General features: G+C 45.1%; 1 protein-coding gene across 1 annotated transcript; it reads left to right on the forward strand.

Annotated features, from left to right (window-relative positions):
* LOC110434725 lies at positions 939–18,965 on the forward strand. The gene is made up of 7 exons (XM_021459436.1): positions 939–990; positions 1,136–1,327; positions 1,507–1,624; positions 2,048–2,421; positions 2,527–2,813; positions 2,909–5,636; positions 18,838–18,965. Exons 1-7 carry the CDS (start codon positions 939–941, stop codon positions 18,963–18,965), a joined length of 3,879 nt encoding a protein of 1,292 aa, XP_021315111.1.

Consider the following 19,975-nt stretch of genomic DNA (forward strand, 5'->3'; position numbering starts at 1 on the left):
AAAGCGAGCGGATCAGTTTGACACTCAGCCATGCACACATATGGAATCTCTGATTCCCAATGGGTTCAAGACTTCTGAATCTAATTGACTAAGGATGACATGCATTTTAGTTCGCGTTACACTTCAGTCTGTTTGTTTCTTTAAAAAATTCAGCAAGAATGATAATTTTTGTCACAGATACTGAGTTGCCAATGTCTACATCGAGAGATACACGCGAGGAGCTAGGTGATATCACCAATAAAATAGGTATGTTCGCTTCTACATCGATGTTCAGGTATGCAACACTATTCGCGATGGCTTATTGATTATATATATATCCAAACCAACACTTTAGATGAGGCGTCACGGAAAAGGGATGAAAGGAACCGGCAGCAACGGAAACGTCGAGCTGAAATGACCACTGAACAAAGAGAAGAGGCTAATAGGAAACAACGTGAGTACCGAGCAAGGAAGAAAGCCACAACCCATAATACTACCACTTCCCGTGAGTCCTTTAAAACATCGCTTTCATTACTTCCACTTACAACATCTATTATTATGAACCCTGATTCATAAAAAAATAAATGTTAAGGTGAGGTGATAACCCTCACTAAACAGCCATTAGGAAGTGGATGCTCAACCATTGTGCAGACACCAATCATAGGAAATGATGAAAATGTCAATCTAGATGAGGCCACAGATTGGCTACACAGAAATGATAATTACAAAGGTCGACGTCCAAGCGAACATACATTTCCTTCAAACATACCAGATGTTACACCTCAAGGTTCCTAACGTTTTGTGTCTTTCCTACATTTATCTAATACATATATATATAGACATAGCCACTACAAAAGATAAAATGAATTAATATTAGATAAAAATGAATTTATTTTTTCCCTCCAGGTGGGTCGTCCAGTAGGGAACAACTACTAAGGAGGAGAGAAACATATAACAATATGGATGTACAGAAGAAGGATGAATTACTAAAACAGATGCGGGAGTACTCCAGTAAGCATAGATTGCTGAGAATGTCAGGCCAACAAGAAACACAATTGTCTACTATTACAGAGTCATCAAGTGAGAACAACAATCAGAAATGGTTATTGAAATGTATGACATTTGGGTAAATTCTAAGAGGTTGCTTTATTTGTAGCTGGTAATTTTGGTGGGCAGCACCGCGACCGCAACCATCTATCTGAACAAACCAGTGAAGATGAATTCGATCGGAAGTTATTTGAACCTACACATACTGTTCAAGATGGTGACGAAGCTGTGGGTAACAAGGGACATGGATTGCACATGAACGTTGTTGATGATGATGGAATCATATGTCACCATGCGCAAGGTACTATGACTTCATGTATAATTCTTTACTACGCGCAATATGTCCCCTTGCGCAAATTACTATCAATTCATGTACACTTCTTCATATAAAGCATAATATATAATTATAAAGAAATATGAGTGCTAATAATGTCTCCCACATAGGTGATGATTACGAGTCATATCGCGTTCACGTACAAGGTGCACCTGGTCATACTGTGGTAGATGATCCATATGATTTCATCTACCAGAACCTACCACAGAGACATAGGCTGAGCAAAGTCCCTGACTACGATTACTGTGGTGCAATTAGATTTCAGTATGAGACACCTGGTTTTTGTTGTAGAAAAGGAAAAGTATAAATACATACACCAGAGGTTCCTGCAGAGCTGAGAAGGTTATTCACAAGTCAAGTGGATGAAGATGCAAAATATTTCAGGAAACATATACGTTATCTCAACTCGCATTTCGCCTTCGCAAGTCTAGGGGTTACGCTTGACCGTAGATATAATAGTCCACAAGGGACCGGTATTTATACATTTCGAGTTCATGGTGGTTTGTACCACCGTCTAGACCACCTGGTGCCAGGGGGCCACGGTGCTCGGCATCTGCAGCTCTACTTTTATGATACAGAAGATGAGGCCTTGTCACATAGAGTCAAAAGGTCCCCTGATCTTGATATCAACCTCATCAAAAATATCCTTGCAATTTTGCAAGATAATCCATATGTTCATATTTTTAGGAGAAATGGTGCTTTTCCAAACTTGGATGACTACCGGATTGAACTCAACACAAATATTACGCCTGACCAGAGAAGGTACAATGCCCCAACAGCATCCCAAGTTGCTGCTATCTGGATGGAAGGGAATGATCCACAGAGGTGTTTTGATAGGAGTGTCGTTGTATATGGCAAGACCGATCGTCGTCCGCAGTATATCCGAGCATACCATGGTTGTTATGACCCATTAGCTTATCCTATATACAACCCACGAGGGGAAACAGGATGGAACAAGTTCATGCCATATAGTGGGGATCCCGTAACTCCACCATCTGCAACCCTGGCTTCTACTAATAATGTTAATTACATGGATGATGAGACAACACGTGGTGATCAAGGTTTTATCTCCTAATAATATTATTTACTTCTATAATACAGACACTATTGAATTGCTGCTATAATACTATATTATAACATCTCTACTATAATTATCTATCTTACAGCTGAAAATATTAACGATAATCGGGCGGAAGAAGGCAACAATGACATACAAGAAGGTGACATGCTAAGTGGAGTTGCGGATGCAGCCCAGCCCACAAGATATGTAACTGCACGAGAATACTACTGCTTCAAATTGCAAGTTAGACGGGGACTTTTTAACATAGTGTTATTTGGAGGACGTCTTTTCCAGCAGTGGGCGGTGGATATGTATATAAAGATTGAGTCTATGAGGCTAGATTGGTACTCTAATCCTGAGAACCAAAAACTGATATGGGCAGAGCTATACCAGGTAACCACTCATATTATTTTGTTTATTTATTTTTATGAACTTTGCAACCTTATTATTGTCTTCCGCTAAAATTATACATGCTTAAATGTATCTAGGGACTGGTTGATGTTATCTCTACTGGAGAGACGCAGGGTTCTAAGGTTGGCAAAAGAATTGTCTTACCAAGATCATTCCCAGGATGTGATCGAGACATGCAACAGAGGTTCCTTAATGCTATGGCTATTGTGCAGCGTTTTGGAAAGCCAGATTACTTTATCACCATGACATGCAATCCCTACTGGGAAGAGATAACAAGCAATCTCGAACCAGGACAAGAACCACAAGATAGGCCAGAACTGGTTGCAAGAGTATATAGGGCAAAGTTGCGGGATCTAAAAGATTTGTTGATCAAGAAAAAGTATTTTGGTGAAGTTGCAGCATACGCCCATGTAACTGAGTTCCAAAAAAGGGGGCTACCACATGAGCACTTCCTACTCATCATGAAGTCGGGGAGTAAGTTGACAACCCCAGATGCATATGACCGAGTTATTTCAGCAGAGATACCAGACAAGGACAAATATCCAGAGTTGCATGATCTGGTAATCAGTCATATGCTCCATGGACCATGTGGCGCGCTAAACAAAAATTGTGGATGCATGGTGGATGGAGAGTGTCGCTTTCAGTACCCTAGACAGTTCTGTGAGGCAACCCAACAAGGAAAGGATTCCTATCCTACCTATAGGAGAAGGGATGATGGACGCCGAGTCAGGATTAGAAGAGCAGAGTTAGATAATAGGTGGGTGGTGCCATACAACCCTGGTCTACAAATGAGGTACAACTGCCATATAAATGTTGAAGCATGCTCAAGCATTAAAGCAGTGAAGTATCTATTTAAGTATGTATATAAAGGCCACGATCAAGCATCATTCTCGGTAAATGCAGACCAAAATGATAGAGATGATGGTGTCATCAATGAGATACAACAGTACAGGAATGCTAGGTACATATCTCCACCAGAAGCCGTGTACAGGATATTTGGTTTCCCGATGTTTGGAGTATATCCGGCTGTATTGCAGCTCCAACTTCATTTGCCAGGAATGCAGTCTGTGACATACAATGATGAGGAAAACCTAGAGGAAGTTGTGAGTCGCCCAGGATCTAATAGGACTACACTGACAGAGTATTTCAGTACAAACCGTGAAGATAGGGTAGCAAGGAAAATATTATATAGAGAGTTTCCAGAACACTATCGTTGGATCACAGGGAGAAAAGTATGGCAAGGAAGAAAACAAGCATCGGGACAGATAGGCCGAATTGTCTATGCTAACCCTGCTGAAGGGGAGAGATACTTCTTAAGAGTTCTACTGAATCATGTGAGAGGTGCAACATCATATGAGGATTTAAGAACAGTGGTCGGTGTCACCTACTCTACTTTTAGGGAAGCATGTGAGAAAAGAGGGCTAATCGAGACAGACCAATCAATCAATGACTGCTTGACTGAGGCCACCACATTCCAAATGCCATGTGCCTTGCGAAGGTTGTTTGCTACCATACTTGTATTCTGCGAGGCCACTGACATACGTGGACTATGGGACAAGCATAAAGATGCTCTAGGTGAAGACTTCAGTCGGGACAACGGCAACACATCGATAGTGGAGCAAATGGTGCTCAGAGACATACGAGATATGCTTTACTCGATGGGGAAAGATATTAGACATTATGGTCTGCCACCTATTTCTGATGAGGCTCCAAGCTCTGTTGACATGATGAGGGAGGTTATAGAGGAACAAAATATCCCTATAGACCAAGACCATTTAGATATTTTTGATTCTCTTAATGAGGAGCAGAGAGAAGGATTTGATGAAATCATTCAGCATGTCTTTGCCAATAAGAGCCATGTTTTTTTTGTTGATGGTCCAGGAGGCACCGGGAAGACGTTTCTATACAAGGCTCTCCTTGGTAGAGTTCGATCCAAAGGATTAATTGCCATTGCAACAGCCACATCTGGTATAGCAGCATCAATATTGCCCGGAGGACGCACTGCACACTCCAGATTTAAAATACCAATTAAAATTGGGGACAACAGCATGTGCAGCTTTACAAAACAAAGTGGTACTGCAGAGTTGCTTCGTAGGGCATCTTTGATTATTTGGGATGAAGTTGCCATGACTAAGCGTCAGTGTGTCGAGACACTTGATAGGTCCCTCCAGGATATCATGGGATGTGCTTTGCCATTTGGAGGAAAGGTCATGGTATTTGGTGGAGACTTTAGACAGGTCCTCCCTGTGGTGACACGTGGGACAAGAGCACAGGTAACTGATGCTACTTTGCAAAGATCCTATTTGTGGGATAAAATAAGGAAGATAAGATTATCACGAAACATGAGAGCACAGTCAGACCCTTGGTTTTCTGAGTACCTACTACGAATTGGAAATGGAACCGAGGAAACCATTGGAGATGATTACGTCCGGCTCCCTGATGACATTGTGATTGGTTATACTGACACAGAGGTGGCAGTGAACCAACTTATTCGAGATGTTTTCCCATTACTTGAAGAACATGCAACATCAGCCGCCTATATGAGTTCCTGTGCCATTCTATCAACCAAAAATGACCATGTTGATCGGCTGAATGCAATGATGATTGAGAGGTTTCCAGGTGTCGAAAAGGTTTACCACAGCTTTGACACTATTGTTGATGATCCTCGGAATCACTTTCCTATTGATTTTTTGAATTCAATAACTCCAAATGGACTCCCCTCGCACGAGCTTAAGCTGAAAATCAATTGTCCTGTGATTCTTCTCCGCAATCTTGATCCGAACAATGGCTCTGTCACACCCGGATGTAGGAGAGCATTCGGGTGCCAAATCACATGTGCGCCAGGATCTCAAATTCACACACATGGACCGACATCATCAATGGTACAAAACACAGTGTTCAAACGAAATACATAAATGAGAGTAAAAGTACCATTATTACAAGCCAAATGTTTATCAAAGTGCGGAGGGAAAACATAAACTAAACTGTTCCATAAATAAAGGGAAAACTAAACGCCGACGTAGCAGGACCACCTTGCCACAGGAAGGTCGACGGTAGAACCACACGAGCCTAACAACCAGGAGACTCAGGGTAGTCCTCAGGGAAATCGCAATTGTACTCCTGGTCGTCCGAGCAACCTTTAATGATTATAGCAAGGGTGAGCTCATGTCGAACTCAGCAAGCACAGACGGAAAGTAATGACATGCAAGGCTTAAACAAGGTAAAGCTGACTTGGTTTGACTGCGGTAGTATTTTAGTTGATCACTTTTAATTATAACAATTACTAGAACAACCTATTACTAAATATGAGTAGCATAAACCCAACCCTTAATTAGTGTAAGTAGTAATTAGCATCTTTTAAAAGACTATCCTAATTATTATAGTGATCCAGGGATTAACCCCAATTATTAACACAGGATAGCAATCCTGCCAACACGGAATAGCCATTCCGCCAAAACACGAGGTAGCAACCTCGCCAAGTTCCATCTCCAAGTATCCAGTGAATCCAATTTGCTCATCAAGTGAGGGTCTGGGCCGCTCGTGACCGTGAGCACGGCTGATATATCAGTTTTACACTCTGCAGAGGTGTGCACGTTCACTCCAAGTCGTGATTCCCATTTGCCCGGGGTCGCGACTCCCCAAAACACTACCAAGGTGAGCAGGCAGGGTTTCACTACGAGACCTTTCACAGGGTCCAACTAATAGGATGCCACTCGTAAGTTTTTGCCGGGGCGCGCGGCAGTCGTGCCCATAGCATTGGGACCCCGAACTGACCAACCTCTTAATATGAATACCCAAGCTACATTCCTTACGCCTACCCGGAAAGTAACACCATACCAGTGGAGGTCCTGCTAATTAGTCAAGCCAGAGCCCATATAGCTTGGAGCTGCACTGTAAGTCCCAGGGGGCCGCTCCCTGACTAAGTCCTTACGGAGAGCAGAGACGGGTACGCCCGGCAAACCGGACCACCAACGGTACCCGCTCCCCCTGTCACCACCATCATCACGATGCTCATAAGCATCCAACATCGCCATCACCGCAGTGACCAAAGATTCAGCACAATTTAAGCATCAAGTTGAGTAGAGACTAATACTTGTTTAGGCATGTGTATAAGATGAGTAGAGCAGCTAAGCAAACCTAGTATAGCCTAGTCTACCCAAATACATAACCCCAGGTGAGCAAGGAATAATAAGTAAAGCTAGTCATGTCCTTAGGGTTTGCATTCATTGGACACATGCATATAAAGTAAATGACATTAATGAGTAGGTTCAAAATGATCAAATGGTGTCTGCACTTGCCTTGATCGATGTCGGGTTGCTCGAACTCAGCGGGATCCTGAACCTCTTCCTTCACGAACGTCTCGTTGGCTATACGCGACAATCATCAATCATAGGAACAATACATGCAAGCAAACAAACTTAATCAGAAACAGTACACCAAAGCATGCGAAAACAGAAAGCAACTGCACTACTGTAATCTACTCGACGAAACGAAACCATAGCGACCAGAATCACCTAAATCGGAGTTACGATGCAAAAGTTATGGCTAAAACAAGTTGAATGGCATTTCTGCAGATAAACTGAACTATTTTTCATAATTAAAACTAATTAAAACTTAATTAAAACTCATTTTGGATTAAATAAATAAATTCTAACCGAGCCAGGGGTTAAACTGCAAAAACTAAGGGCATAAACTTAAATACTTTTGAAAGGACTGGACTGCGGGTTAATTTTGAATAAGCCCGAGGGCTTTTCTGCAAAGCGGCAGGGGCGCGCGGGGGCCGTGGCCGTCCTGGCCACGTGGCGGCCGGCGGTTGGCCCGGTCCATGGCGGCGCTGTGGACCGGGGGGGGGCCTCGGGGGTCCACCGGTCCATGGTGGACCGGGGAGAGGTGCGGGGGCGGCGTGGACCCGGTCCAGTGGACCGGGCGTGCGGGCGGCAGAGCCGCGGTCCATGGTGGACCGCGCGCGGGCAGGCGAGCGGCGGGGCCGCGTCGGGCAGGCCGGTCCGCGGCGGCGCTCCATGGCCGGCCGCGGCGAGCTTGCTGCGGCGGCGCTGCGGGGCACGGCCGGCCGAGCCGAGGGTGCTGGCGGGGTCGGCACGACGAGGCGGATCCAGGGCGCTGCTCACCTTGGCGAACGGACGGCGGCGACGAGAAGCTCGACGGCGGCGAGGGAGGCTCGACGGCGGCGGCTCGAACTCGGCGAGAGCGGCGGCGGCGCGAGCTAGGGTTTAGGGTTTTAGGTGGCTCGGGGTGCGAAGGGGGCCGCGAGGGCGAGCGGCGGCGCTATTTATAGGGCGCAGCGAACTTCGGTTCGCGTGCGGGCGCGGAAACCGGAGCGGAGGCGGCGCGGCGCGGCGCTCCCCCATCCGATTCGGACGGGAGGTTGAAGACGCCCCCCCTGACGGGTGGACCCCACCTGCGGGTCCCACTGGTCAGCGGCTGCGGGCGGCAGGGGGGCGCTGCTGCGCGGGCGAGCTGGGCCGCGGCCCACTCGGGCAAGAGGAGAGGGGCGCGGGGTGCTGGGCCGGGAGTCGGCCCAGGCGAGGGCTCTCCCCTTTTTTTTTTTTAAAAAAAAACAGAAACAGTTTCTTCTAAATTTTCTTTCTTGCAACAAAATAAAGCAAAACAAACACCAGCAAAACAAACAAAAATAAATGCAGCGGCATGAATGCATACGAACAAGTTTTCTACCTTATATTTAATTTTATTTAATTTTGTAAATTATTTAATATTTCCCAAAATTCAAACTGAGCCAAAATTAAATCAAATTTAAACTAAATTTGAATTAAAAAAATTTGGAGTGTTATAAACCTACCCCCCTTCAAAGAATCTCGTCCTCGAGATTAGGATAAATCAGGGAATAACTGAGGGTATTTAGATTTCAGATCATCTTCTCTTTCCCAGGTTGCTTCTTCCTCAGAGTGATGTTTCCATTGTACTTTACACATCCTGATAGTTTTACTCCTGGTAATCCTCTCTGCTGTGTCCAGAACTTTGATAGGACTCTCTTCATAGGTTAGATCATCCTGTAAATCCAGTTCCTCTAGTGGCAACTGTTCCTCAGGCACTCTCAAGCATTTCTTGAATTGGGAGACATGGAAAACATTGTGCACATTGGATAAACTAGCAGGCAACTCAAGCTCATAAGCCACTTCTCCTTTCCTCTCCAAAATCTTGAAAGGACCAACGTATCTTGGAGCTAGCTTTCCCTTGACATTGAACCTCTTTAGACCTCTCATCGGAGACACTTTCAGGTATACATAATCACCTGCCTGAAATACAAGTTCTCTTCGTCTCATATCGGCATAACTCTTCTGTCTAGACTGAGCTGCCTTCAGAGTCTGTCGGATGAACTGAACTCTTTCTTCGGCTATTCTCAATGAATCAGGGCCGAACACTTGCCTTTCACCAGTCTGGTTCCAGAACAATGGAGTCCTACACTTCCTTCCATACAAGGCTTCAAAAGGAGTCATCTTAAGACTAGTCTGATAGCTATTGTTATAGGAGAACTCAGCGTAGGGCAAACTAGTATCCCAACTATCTCCATACTGTAAGGCACAAGACCTAAGCATATCCTCTACTATCTGGTTAACTCTCTCTGTCTGACCATCGGACTGAGGGTGATAAGCAGTACTGAATCTGAGCTCGGTTCCCAAAGCATCATGTAACTTCTCCCAAAATTTTGATGTAAACTGTGTACCTCTATCAGACACAATCCTCTTAGGAACTCCATGCAGACACACAATCCGTTCCATATACTTTTCTGCTAACTGATCTCCACGGTAGTTAGTTCTGACCGGTATGAAATGAGCTACCTTGGTCAATCGATCTACTACAACCCATATTGAGTCATAACCTCGTTGAGTTTTCGGCAATCCCACTATGAAGTCCATGCTGATCTCATCCCACTTCCACTCAGGTATCTTCAACGGTTGCAACAACCCTGCTGGCCTCTGATGTTCCGCTTTCACTCTCTGACAGGTGTCACACAATGCCACATATTCACCAATATCTTTCTTCATACCAGGCCACCAATAGTTTTGCTTCAAGTCCTGATACATCTTAGTACCTCCTGGATGAATAGAGTAAGCAGATTCATGGCACTCCTTCAGTATCACATCCTTGATTCTCTGAATATCAGGCACACACAATCGGTCCTTGTGCCAAACAATCCCTTCTTGATCAACTTTGAATCCAGGTGCTCTACCTTCCTCTATCAGCTTAAGTATCTTTTTGATCTCTTCATCCTCTTTCTGACCTTTTCTGATCTCTTGCTCAAGAGTTGGTTCTATGTCCATGGAAGTACCTTGGGTATTAGCAACAAACCCCAAATTGAGATACTCAAATTCTGCCAGTAGTTCCATCGGTAACTCCGTGGCTTCCATCATATTCACTTGACTCTTTCTACTCAGAGCATCAGCAACTACATTAGCCTTGCCAGGGTGGTAATGAATCTCCAGTTCATAGTCCTTGATCAATTCTAACCATCTTCTCTGTCTCAGATTCAAGTCATTCTGAGTGAAGATGTATTTCAGACTCTTGTGATCCGTGTAGACATCACACTTATGACCCAGAATATAGTGTCTCCAGATCTTCAGTGAATGGACCACAGCTGCTAACTCAAGGTCATGAGTTGGATAATTCACCTCATGTTTCTTCAACTGTCTAGATGCATAGGCAATCACCTTTCCCTCTTGCATCAGTACACATCCCAAACCTTGCTTGGAAGCATCACAATAGATAGAAAAACTTTTAGTCACATCAGGCAAAGTCAGAATTGGTGCAGTAGTCAACCTCTTCTTCAACTCCTCAAAACTAGCCTGACACTGTTCATTCCACTTGAATGGCTTACCCTTCTCTAACAAAGCGGTCATGGGCTTGGCAATACTGGAAAACCCTTCAATGAACCTCCGATAGTAACCAGCCATTCCAAGAAAACTTCTGATCTCTCCAACCGTCTGAGGTGGACTCCACTTAAGAACATCTGCCACATTCTTCGGACTCACAGCAACTCCACCATTTGAAATGACATGACCAAGAAAAGACACTTCCTTCAACCAGAAGTCACACTTACTCAACTTGGCATAGAGCTGATGTTCCCTCAATTTCTGCAACACCAGTCTCAGGTGTTCCTCATGTTCTTCCTCAGTCTTGGAGTAGATCAAGATATCATCAATAAAGACTACCACAAACTTATCCAAATACTCCATAAAAACTTTATTCATCAGATACATAAAGTAAGTTGGAGCATTAGTCAATCCAAAAGACATAACTGTATATTCATAAAGACCATATCTGGTGGTGAAAGCAGTCTTTGGAATATCACTAGGTTTAATCCTCAACTGGTGATAACCTGACCTCAGATCTATTTTGGAAAACACACAAGCTCCTTTCAACTGGTCAAACAAGTCCTCTATTCTAGGCAAAGGGTATTTATTCTTAATGGTGACCTCATTCAAAGATCTATAGTCTACACACATCCTCTGTGTCCCATCCTTCTTCTCTACAAAGATAACTGGAGCTCCCCAAGGTGAGGAACTAGGACGGATATACCCCTTAGACTGTAACTCCCTTAGTTGTTTCTTAAGTTCTTCTAACTCATTAACAGCCATTCTATAAGGTCTCTTAGATATGGGTGCAGTACCAGGTAATAAATCAATAACAAATTCAATCTCACGTTCAGGTGGCATACCTGGCAAATCCTCTGGGAACACATCAGGGAACTCTTTCACAACTCGAATGTCTTCTACTGACCCACTGCTCACATGGTAAACTGTTCCTTCACTGCTAGGTGACATAGAAACTCTGACCTCAATTCTGTTCCCACTAGGTGCTGTTAGAGCCACTGTCTTCTCAGCACACTGAATAGTACCCTTAAACTTGGACAACCATCTCATTCCCAATATCATATCTAAACCTTCTGAACCCAACACAATGGGATTGACAGGAAAATCTACCCCCCTTATTTTAATGCTCATTCCCGGACACAAAGTATTAGTATGCATCTTTCCCCCAGGTGATTTAACTATCATGGTGTTTTGCATGGTACAGGTGGCTATACTATGTTTCTCAACAAACTGTGCACTTATAAAAGTATGTGATGCTCCAGTATCAAACAAAACAGTAGCTGAGCAAGAGTTGACAAGGAACGTACCAACTACCACATCTGGAGCCTCCTCAGCAGTTTCCAGCTTCACATGATTCACCCTTCCATTGTTGTTCTTCTGCTTCTGGAGGCAAGCATTCGCGTAATGTCCAGGCTGACCACACTTGAAGCAGGTATTTCCAGTGGGGGCGGGGTTGACATTGGGCTTCATTGGGACAGTGTTGGAGTTCTGGCGAGAGCCCGATGGTGCTGGGGCATTCTGGCGAGGCGCCTAACTAGCAGGGCGCTGCACTTGGTTGTTGTTGTAGCGCTGGCTCGTCTGCTGACTCTGGTTGCTGTACCTGACATTCTGCTGCTATCCTTGGTTGCCAGACTGATATGCAGGGCGAGACTGAGGGCCCTGCTAATTGTTGTAGCGGGGACGACTGGCACCAGCCTGCTGCTGAGAGGAGTTATACTTCCTCTTCTTGTCCTCCATCTTACGGCGCTTGCTCTCAAGCACCAATGCCCTGTCCACCATCTCCTGGAAACTGGCATACTTGACATTCGACATCATGTAGGACAGACCATCATTCAAACCTTCCAGGAAGTGGTCTTGCTTGTCTTCATCATTCTCCACTTCATTGGGGCAATACCGCGACAACTGAGTGAACTTGTCACGGTACTCACAAACTGTCATGGAGCCCTGCTTCAGAGACAGAAACTCCTTCTTCTTCAGCTTCACCAATCCAGCAGGCACATGATGAGTCTTGAAGGCGACTTTGAACTCATCCCAAGTGATAGTATCCGGGTCCTGATGTGCAAAGCAGTATGAATCCCACCAGTCCTGTGCGGCTCCCTGAAGCTGCCCAGAGCCATACAGAACCTTCTCCCTGTCATTGCACTGAGCAATGACCAGCTGCTTCTCCACTGCCTTAAGCCAATCCTCAGCTTGCATAGGATCAGCTGAGTGGGAGAAGAACGGTGGACGTCCCTTCATGAACTCTCCACGCTTGTCCCTAGGTGGGGCAAACGCGTTGTTACCTCCTTGATGTTGGTTCTGATTCTGGTTTTGGTTCTGCTGCATGTGGTTCATAATATGAGCCATCCCTTGCATCAGTTGAGTCTGCATAGTCATCAACTGCTCTATGGTCATGGGCTGATTCCCAGGAGGAGGAGGGTTGGCATTAGTCCCGCTCTGATCATTGTTGTTGTTGTTGGACTGCCCATTGTTTCCTCCATTGGTGTTGCTCCTGGTGTGGACAGGCATCTGATGTATAGAAATAATATAATAAAATCAGATGTAGTTCATATGTGTAAACCTGAGCTGTAATGTAAACTGCAATGTAATAATCTTTCCTCAAAGTATGAACCAGCTGATAGTCACTTTCCTTTCTCAGTTGATAAACACAGTACTCATAACAGATGTAATATATAGATAATGAACTGATCATGATAAAGTAAGACTGATAAGATAAAGCGATTATGAAATATGATAAAGCACAAGTAAAGGAGACCGATGATAACCCAAACTAACTATCTCATAAAAACTTAATACTTAATCTTGTTCTTGATGCGTCGTGGACATGACCCACAACTCATCGCACTCATTACAAAGAACCAAATCACACCATTAACACAATAATAAATCAAGTTCTCACACAGACCAAGCAAAGCACACTAAGCAAACCACTAAGCAATAGACTCGCATAACTAAGATCGTGCTAACGTTCTAAGCGTGGCACTATTTATTACTAAGCTGGGAATAGCTCCTATTCTATAGTAGTACGAGCGCTGGCATCCCCATAGGCTGGATCTTCACGAGGCGGAGAGAAAGCAGGCCACTTAGGTGAAGGCGGTGGCACTCCAGTGATCTGAGCCTCCAGCTGCGCTATCCTCTTCCTGGCGTCGTCCAGCTCCTTCCTGACTTGCTTCAGCTCCACTAGTGAACTGTTGAGCTCGGTGTTAGTGACCGCCACCAGCTTGACAGTCCTGTGCACGCGGGGGTCTTGCTCATCAGTGGTGGAAGCAATAGTCATTGCCAACTCTCCACGGCGACGGCGAGGGTAGTAGCGGCGCTCATCCTGGCTGATCTCCTCGAAGAAGTGATCACGGTATGCGTAGAAAGCCTGGCGAGCAGCATCATTAATGCCCGCCATCTGGGTAGACCTCTCAACCACAGCCTCATGTATGGACATGATCCTCAGTGCCCTCAACGTCGGGTTAGGCCTGCCGACGTGTGCCCAGACCTTCCAGTACGCCGGGTAGTCTGGGTGACTCCAGTGCTCACTGCGGTACTCCACTGAGAACATGCCATGTCCCAGCTGCTGGTCAAGGAGACGCTTCAGCTTGCTGTGGAAGAAACACTCTCCACCATCCCTGGTGCAGACTGTCACAATCCACCCATCATCAGCAGCAAAAAGTCCATCTTGACCTCCAGGTCCTCCAGGTCCACCGGGTCCTCCGGGTCCTCCAGGTCCTCCAGGTGCATCCTCATCATCATCATCCTCATCATCATCATCCATGTCATCATCACCGAAGGGATCATCTCCTCCAGGTGCCCAGCAAGGCGCCCTTCCATGCACCACCAGAGCTTGAGGTGGTTGCTGTCCTTCATAGGGTTCCGCGTCTTGGAGGTTAGCACCGTCATCAAGATGCTGGTTAGGCTGGAACACGATGTTATCCACGCGACCAGTCAACGAGAACTCCACAGCTTGAACGGGGCGGAAACGAATAACGCTCTTGCGGCAGGTCAGGTGGCGAGTCATCTACTTATGCATAAGATCATAGACATGCAGAAAACGGTTAATAGATCATGACAATGATAGGTAAATGAATAACATAAATGAAGGTAAAAGTGTATGTGTAATAAAGATGAACCAAGATTATACAATGGATGGACAATATGAACTTTGGTGGTATTTATGGTAAGATATAAAAGCAAGTAATGAAGGTATAAAGTGAAAACAAGGTAATGAAATTTATTGTCAAGACAGAAATAAAACATAACTCAAGTAATAAATGAAAAACAAGGAACAAGAAGGTAATATGAGTAGAATGATAATAAAAGACAAGGTATAAAAGAAAGGTTCAAATAACAAGTAGTAAAAGTTGAAACAAGACTATAAATGCAATATGAGAAGTAGAAAGCAATAAATGATAACAAGGTAATAAATGCAGGAAGTAAGTGAATAAACCTAGCTGTTAGTAAAAGTAAGTAGATAAGGCTAATAGATAAAGTCTAATGAGACAGGTTAGTAAGGCAGTTAATAGATCCAATGGTGTATTCCACCCAAAAGGGACAATCTAAACGGCTGTTCCTAGCTAGGCTGCGTGATCCTACGGTCAACCTGGCTCTGATACCACTTCTGTCACACCCGGATGTAGGAGAGCATTCGGGTGCCAAATCACATGTGCGCCAGGATCTCAAATTCACACACATGGACCGACATCATCAATGGTACAAAACACAGTGTTCAAACGAAATACATAAATGAGAGTAAAAGTACCATTATTACAAGCCAAATGTTTATCAAAGTGCGGAGGGAAAACATAAACTAAACTGTTCCATAAATAAAGGGAAAACTAAACGCCGACGTAGCAGGACCACCTTGCCACAGGAAGGTCGACGGTAGAACCACACGAGCCTAACAACCAGGAGACTCAGGGTAGTCCTCAGGGAAATCGCAATTGTACTCCTGGTCGTCCGAGCAACCTTTAATGATTATAGCAAGGGTGAGCTCATGTCGAACTCAGCAAGCACAGACGGAAAGTAATGACATGCAAGGCTTAAACAAGGTAAAGCTGACTTGGTTTGACTGCGGTAGTATTTTAGTTGATCACTTTTAATTATAACAATTACTAGAACAACCTATTACTAAATATGAGTAGCATAAACCCAACCCTTAATTAGTGTAAGTAGTAATTAGCATCTTTTAAAAGACTATCCTAATTATTATAGTGATCCAGGGATTAACCCCAATTATTAACACAGGATAGCAATCCTGCCAACACGGAATAGCCATTCCGCCAAAACACGAGGTAGCAACCTCGCCAAGTTCCATCTCCAAGTATCCAGTGAATCCAATTTGCTCATCAAGTGAGGGTCTGGGCCGCTCGTGACCGTGAGCACGGCTGATATATCAGTTTTACACTCTGCAGAGGTGTGCACGTTCACTCCAAGTCGTGATTCCCATTTGCCCGGGGTCGCGACTCCCCAAAACACTACCAAGGTGAGCAGGCAGGGTTTCACTACGAGACCTTTCACAGGGTCCAACTAATAGGATGCCACTCGTAAGTTTTTGCCGGGGCGCGCGGCAGTCGTGCCCATAGCATTGGGACCCCGAACTGACCGACCTCTTAATATGAATACCCAAGCTACATTCCTTACGCCTACCCGGAAAGTAACACCCTACCAGTGGAGGTCCTGCTAATTAGTCAAGCCAGAGCCCATATAGCTTGGAGCTGCACTGTAAGTCCCAGGGGGCCGCTCCCTGACTAAGTCCTTACGGAGAGCAGAGACGGGTACGCCCGGCAAACCGGACCACCAACGGTACCCGCTCCCCCTGTCACCACCATCATCACGATGCTCATAAGCATCCAACATCGCCATCACCGCAGTGACCAAAGATTCAGCACAATTTAAGCATCAAGTTGAGTAGAGACTAATACTTGTTTAGGCATGTGTATAAGATGAGTAGAGCAGCTAAGCAAACCTAGTATAGCCTAGTCTACCCAAATACATAACCCCAGGTGAGCAAGGAATAATAAGTAAAGCTAGTCATGTCCTTAGGGTTTGCATTCATTGGACACATGCATATAAAGTAAATGACATTAATGAGTAGGTTCAAAATGATCAAATGGTGTCTGCACTTGCCTTGATCGATGTCGGGTTGCTCGAACTCAGCGGGATCCTGAACCTCTTCCTTCACGAACGTCTCGTTGGCTATACGCGACAATCATCAATCATAGGAACAATACATGCAAGCAAACAAACTTAATCAGAAACAGTACACCAAAGCATGCGAAAACAGAAAGCAACTGCACTACTGTAATCTACTCGACGAAACGAAACCATAGCGACCAGAATCACCTAAATCGGAGTTACGATGCAAAAGTTATGGCTAAAACAAGTTGAATGGCATTTCTGCAGATAAACTGAACTATTTTTCATAATTAAAACTAATTAAAACTTAATTAAAACTCATTTTGGATTAAATAAATAAATTCTAACCGAGCCAGGGGTTAAACTGCAAAAACTAAGGGCATAAACTTAAATACTTTTGAAAGGACTGGACTGCGGGTTAATTTTGAATAAGCCCGAGGGCTTTTCTGCAAAGCGGCAGGGGCGCGCGGGGGCCGTGGCCGTCCTGGCCACGTGGCGGCCGGCGGTTGGCCCGGTCCATGGCGGCGCTGTGGACCGGGGGGGGGCCTCGGGGGTCCACCGGTCCATGGTGGACCGGGGAGAGGTGCGGGGGCGGCGTGGACCCGGTCCAGTGGACCGGGCGTGCGGGCGGCAGAGCCGCGGTCCATGGTGGACCGCGCGCGGGCAGGCGAGCGGCGGGGCCGCGTCGGGCAGGCCGGTCCGCGGCGGCGCTCCATGGCCGGCCGCGGCGAGCTTGCTGCGGCGGCGCTGCGGGGCACGGCCGGCCGAGCCGAGGGTGCTGGCGGGGTCGGCACGACGAGGCGGATCCAGGGCGCTGCTCACCTTGGCGAACGGACGGCGGCGACGAGAAGCTCGACGACGGCGAGGGAGGCTCGACGGCGGCGGCTCGAACTCGGCGAGAGCGGCGGCGGCGCGAGCTAGGGTTTAGGGTTTTAGGTGGCTCGGGGTGCGAAGGGGGCCGCGAGGGCGAGCGGCGGCGCTATTTATAGGGCGCAGCGAACTTCGGTTCGCGTGCGGGCGCGGAAACCGGAGCGGAGGCGGCGCGGCGCTCCCCCATCCGATTCGGACGGGAGGTTGAAGACGCCCCCCCTGACGGGTGGACCCCACCTGCGGGTCCCACTGGTCAGCGGCTGCGGGCGGCAGGGGGGCGCTGCTGCGCGGGCGAGCTGGGCCGCGGCCCACTCGGGCAAGAGGAGAGGGGCGCGGGGTGCTGCGCCGGGAGTCGGCCCAGGCGGGGGCTCTCCCCTTTTTTTTTAAAAAAAAACAGAAACAGTTTGTTCTAAATTTTCTTTCTTGCAACAAAATAAAGCAAAACAAGCACCAGCAAAACAAACAAAAATAAATGCAGCGGCATGAATGCATACGAACAAGTTTTCTACCTTATATTTAATTTTATTTAATTTTGTAAATTATTTAATATTTACCAAAATTTAAACTGAGCCAAAATTAAATCAAATTTAAACTAAATTTGAATTCAAAAAAATTTTGAGTGTTATAGGCTCGTGCAATGGAACAAGGCTCATGGTTAGAGCATTGCAAGACAATGCAATTGATGCTGAGATCGTTGCTGGACAACATGCACGGAAAAGGGTGTTCATACCAAGGCTTCCATTGTCTCCCTCAGATGATATTTCTCTTCCTTTCAAGTTCAAGAGAAAACAATTCCCAGTGCGCTTGAGTTTTGCCATGACGATAAATAAATCACAGGGACAAACCATCCCTAATGTTGGGATCTACCTTCCGGAACCCGTGTTCTCGCATGGACAACTCTATGTTGGTTTATCAAGGGGGGTGTCAAGAGCAACAACAAGAATTTTGGCAAAACCAAAAGAGGATTTGGATCCTACAGGGAAGAGCACTAAGAATATAGTTTACAAAGACGTCCTAAATTGGTGACTAACGATGTGTGTACTCAACCCATTTTATCAATCCTCATGTAAAATTATATTGTTGGTTGTGTGCTTGATATTTTAATTTTGTAGCATCAGAGTCCTATTTGTCTCCTATATAATGTTTGGGTTCCAAACTTTCAGGTTCATCTGACTGTTCTGGGAGCGTATGTGAAGAAATGGAAGAAATGGCAGGTTCTTGTAGCACATCTGACAACAGTCAAGTCGACAGTAATGGAACATGGCTGATGGCCAGCGAGGAGGGAGTGTGAACTTCAGAAATTTGTATCAGTCTTGGACCTAAGGCCAGGGTAGTACAACCTGAAGGTGTGCTTAGGGAAAGGTTGAATTCTGTAACTGAAATCTGTTATCTGAATCAATACACTGACTGAAAAATTCAGCGTAAATAAAACGGGTTGCATCTGCAAAGTAGCATCATGTTATGCTCCAGCCGTTAGCATTGTAATTTTGGCCCTCATGCTATTGGCAATACAAATTCCCATATTTTCATTCTACAAGTTCCCTCATGCTCGTATTGTTTTTTTATTCCCAGGCTTCAAGTTCCGGCTAATAGAATGGAATACATGCTTAAAAATATAATTATGTAAAAATTGAAGTATGCAAAAAATCATTGTTTGGTTATTTCCATGTGCCAAGATAAAGTCGTGGCGTTAGCACGGGCATTATACTAGTATTAATTATAAATTAATTTTAGTGTGATATTCGTTGAGAAAGCTTAGCTTGCTAGGTTATATGCAGTACTAGTAACTGACTGACAAATATTGGCGCGCCAACTAAAGCCTTGTTTGGATGCATGCATATTTACTTCAGTCTACATGTGTTAAAGTGGATGGAATGAAACTTAGTTTAATTCTACTTCAATACATGTGGATTGAGATAAATACATACATATTTAAACAAAGACCTAATGGCATATTTAGAACACATGAATTTTATAAAAATCGGTTTAATTTCACAAATTCCCTTTTTGGCATTGGATTCCTTTCCTTAACATGTCATTTGGGTGATAAGTCATGGCAGAAAGTACTGTTAGCTGATTTATTGTGAGAGAAAAACATTGTAGCATGGAACGTTCAACTAGTTTTGTTCTACAATAAAATATAAAATACATCTATATAATGTTGTTTGTTTCGATCTAATATTCTAATAAGTATTTTTTTGGGGGATTCTTTCACCGTCTTGCTTAATTTTCACAAGAACAAATCTAAGGACGCAGATCCAACTTATAATACGACGACTTTAATTTTAAGAAAGTCAAGTA

This window comes from Sorghum bicolor, chromosome 4 (genome assembly GCF_000003195.3).
Source record: "Sorghum bicolor cultivar BTx623 chromosome 4, Sorghum_bicolor_NCBIv3, whole genome shotgun sequence".
Lineage (NCBI taxonomy): Eukaryota > Viridiplantae > Streptophyta > Magnoliopsida > Poales > Poaceae > Sorghum > Sorghum bicolor.

What these genes read in the sequence shown, in the direction of transcription:
- LOC110434725 (XM_021459436.1), top strand. Translation starts at nt 939, where the DNA reads ATGGATGTACAGAAGAAGGATGAATTACTAAAACAGATGCGGGAGTAC. An exon ending in TGTGGTGCAATTAGATTTCA is followed by an intron (nt 1,625 to 2,047) that starts GTATGAGACACC and finishes TCATATTTTTAG; the next exon opens with GAGAAATGGTGCTTTTCCAA. An exon ending in GACAACACGTGGTGATCAAG is followed by an intron (nt 2,422 to 2,526) that starts GTTTTATCTCCT and finishes TCTATCTTACAG; the next exon opens with CTGAAAATATTAACGATAAT.